Source organism: Euprymna scolopes, chromosome 3, assembly GCF_053919585.1.
Source record: "Euprymna scolopes isolate OS-2025 chromosome 3, ASM5391958v1, whole genome shotgun sequence".
Classification (NCBI taxonomy): Eukaryota; Metazoa; Mollusca; class Cephalopoda; order Sepiida; family Sepiolidae; genus Euprymna; species Euprymna scolopes.
The window spans coordinates 148,631,939-148,634,975 of record NC_136484.1 but is presented as its reverse complement, the minus strand read 5'-3'; the positions used below and the strand labels follow the sequence as shown (position 1 = coordinate 148,634,975).

The following is a 3,037-nucleotide window of genomic DNA, read 5'->3' as shown; positions in this document are numbered from 1 at the left end:
CCAAATGTGAACTACACCTGCAGGAACAATGTTTGTGTCATTTATTAAAACCTGAATAGATTAAACCTGCAGGGATGATTTCAATTAGTTCGAACATTTCCTAATTAAACACACTGGAATTATTGATGTGTGCATGTGCTACATTTTGGTAATTTCGATTTCAAAATCTTTTCATATCTTTTTTTTGCTCTTCCAGATTTGGAACAAAGTCTGTGTCCGTTCTACCATTTTGCATGGCAGAAAAACGTGGGCCGCAAACGTTTCTGAACTACAATGGATTTGGCATAGCAACCGTGCCATGATTAAGTGGATGTGCAGCATTAAACTTAAGGAATTAGGAACCATGGTAGAACAAGGAAGACCTGACTTGAGTGCATAAGGAACGATTTGCCTAGAGTCCAAGACATTCGCAAAGCCAGATGATGATGATGATGATGATGATGATGATGATGATGATAATGTTTTTATGGTCTTTAACCTTCATTATTATTTCTTATTAAGTAAGAATTCTTACACGAGTCATTATCAGTGATTGCTCACCGACAAAAATAGATGGTGTTCCTTGCAATCTATGTGATAAAAAATCTACTTGTTTTAGAATTCTAGCATATTAACACAGAAAGTTTATCAGGTTAGGTACTATAAACAAAAACTCACAGCGATTATATATATATATATATTCATATAGAAGAAAAAAAAATTAAAAACTGTAAAAATATATTTTACATTAATTTATTGTTCGACAGGATACTCAAAAAAAGGTATATTGAAATTTCTTAATTCACGGAGTTTCAAATAAATATGTACTTCTCATCAGAGGAAAGATATTAGCAAATGAATATTATAGCGAAGATATGAATTTGATGTTACTGGCATTAATTGAAACAGCATTATATGAAAACTAATCATAAATGCCAAATAAAAACTGTTTTGTACAAAGGGTTTATAAAATGGGGGGGGCGCAATTAAGAAATCAGAGGATACATTACAAGTTAATGAGTAAAAAACAGATAAAAAGATATGGAGAGATCCAGTATTATTAATACGACAAGAAAATAGGAAATAATGTTCCTATAGGAAAAATCCGTAATTATGCTGTTGACATGCAGAATCAAAATAAAAAATCCAGAATGTGCGTATTAATCCAAAAAAGATTGTAATAATTAAAAAGTTTGTAATAATCCAAATATGTACAATCTGCACACACACACACACACACACACACACACATATATATATATATATATATATATATATATATATATATATATATATATATATATATGTATATATATATATACAGAGAGAGAGAGAGAGAGAGAGAGAGAGAGAGAGAGAGAGAGAGTCTTTTCAACCTTTAAAACTTTTAAAACTATATAAAAACATTAATCCCAAGTCCTTCATTGAAAAACTATTTTGAGTCAATTAAACTATTTGCTAACCCATCCATATTATTAAAAATGATTTCTTTACCGGTGTCAACGTTGTACCGTCGGTTTCAAATAAACAAACGTTTGAGTCTCATTAATAATTGTCACTCGTTGTTGTAGATCTGCAACAATAAATGGGACTTGAACACTTGTTGATTTAAAACCGAAGGTACCATGTTGTTCTCACATATGAATACATGAATGTGTGTATATATATATATATATATATATATATATATATATATATATATATATATATATATATATATATATGTTTAATTCTTATGTTTTAAGTATTTCCTCAACAACGATATAAAAGCAAACAACAGGAGGTTATACTTTAGTAGTTTAGTGGAGGCAATCAAGAAGAGATCACTACCAAGAAAAACTGCTTAATACTTCATTCTTTCTGAAGAGTTTGCGCATCATATTTCTCATCAGCAGAATACACAGTTATTGGATCACAGTTTGAGCAGGGACAATTTGAACTGTACTTGAAGAACATACTTGTCTGAGATCTCGTTTCTTGCTATGATTTTTTTTTTATTACATTGTTGCACTAGTTAAACTTCCTATAAATGCTTAAGAATTCTTTGGAAAGATAAAACATTGAAAGATTTTCTGATTTCAAGATACGTTGCCTTTATCATTCTAGGTAAAGCAGACCCTCTCTGCTGCCAGCATTAAAGGACATACTTCTTTGTTGTTGACTTAATTTTCATAAACTGCTCAAGCAGAGTTTGTCAAAAGAAAGAAGTTATTTATCATAAACAAGAATGTCATCATATAACTGTTTTACTGTGCAAAATTTATATACGGCTTCAAAAATAATGAACGGAAAAACCTTAGAGATTCCTTTCACCAACAAACTCATCCCCATAGTCGTTTCTCTTTACGTGATAATATTTTATTTTCATTTAAAACTAACGATTAACTCCTGATGAGTTTGTTAGTGAAAGGGATCCCTATGGTTTTCCCATTCATTATTTTTAAAACCCTTATATATATATATATATATATATATATATATATATATATATATATATATATATATATATATATATATATATATACTTAAACATATTTACTTGACGTATCTTTGGCATTATAGATTTTATCATACTGTTAAATATTGAAATGCAACACTGTTTAATGGCAATTGAGCCGTTTGGGAAATTATTTTATACCAAACATAATATCTTTGTAAACGATTAATTAAACAGGAATGGCCGTTTTACCAGGAGTATTAGTGTTACAATTTGACAGTACGTAAGCAATAACCGTTTTAAAGATTTATGCTTGTCAAGAGATGGCTGCTAAATAGGCAAGATGTAAGAGTCGGTGAGGGGTCTTTAGTTCTCATATTCCATGAGTTATGTTTTTGTCAAGTTGCTAGTGGGCCATATGGTGTTTTTACAGTTCTTAGAAAATTCTTTTAGGAATCAGAGTATTTCAATTTCACCAGAGAATTCTGAGTATCATTGAAACAATGAATTATATCATCCACTTGTTTTCTTTTTGTTTGTTGTTTTAGCAGTGAGGTGTCTATTCACATTAAATTTAAATTTAAACATGTTAATATAGTCAGAGAAACAGAAAACTGAGAA

At 29.7% G+C, this 3,037-nt stretch overlaps 1 protein-coding gene across 1 annotated transcript in view; it reads left to right on the top strand.

The window, feature by feature from the left end:
- LOC145262827 (uncharacterized) overlaps positions 1-1,204 on the top strand; it is a 90,494-nt gene extending 89,290 nt beyond the window's left edge. Inside the window, exon 4 of the mRNA XM_080119834.1 lies at positions 197-1,204. Coding sequence (XP_079975960.1) covers positions 197-379 — 183 coding nt within the window. The 3' untranslated portion in view covers positions 380-1,204. The remainder of the gene's footprint in view (positions 1-196) is intronic.
- The last annotated feature ends 1,833 nt before the right edge of the window (positions 1,205-3,037 follow it).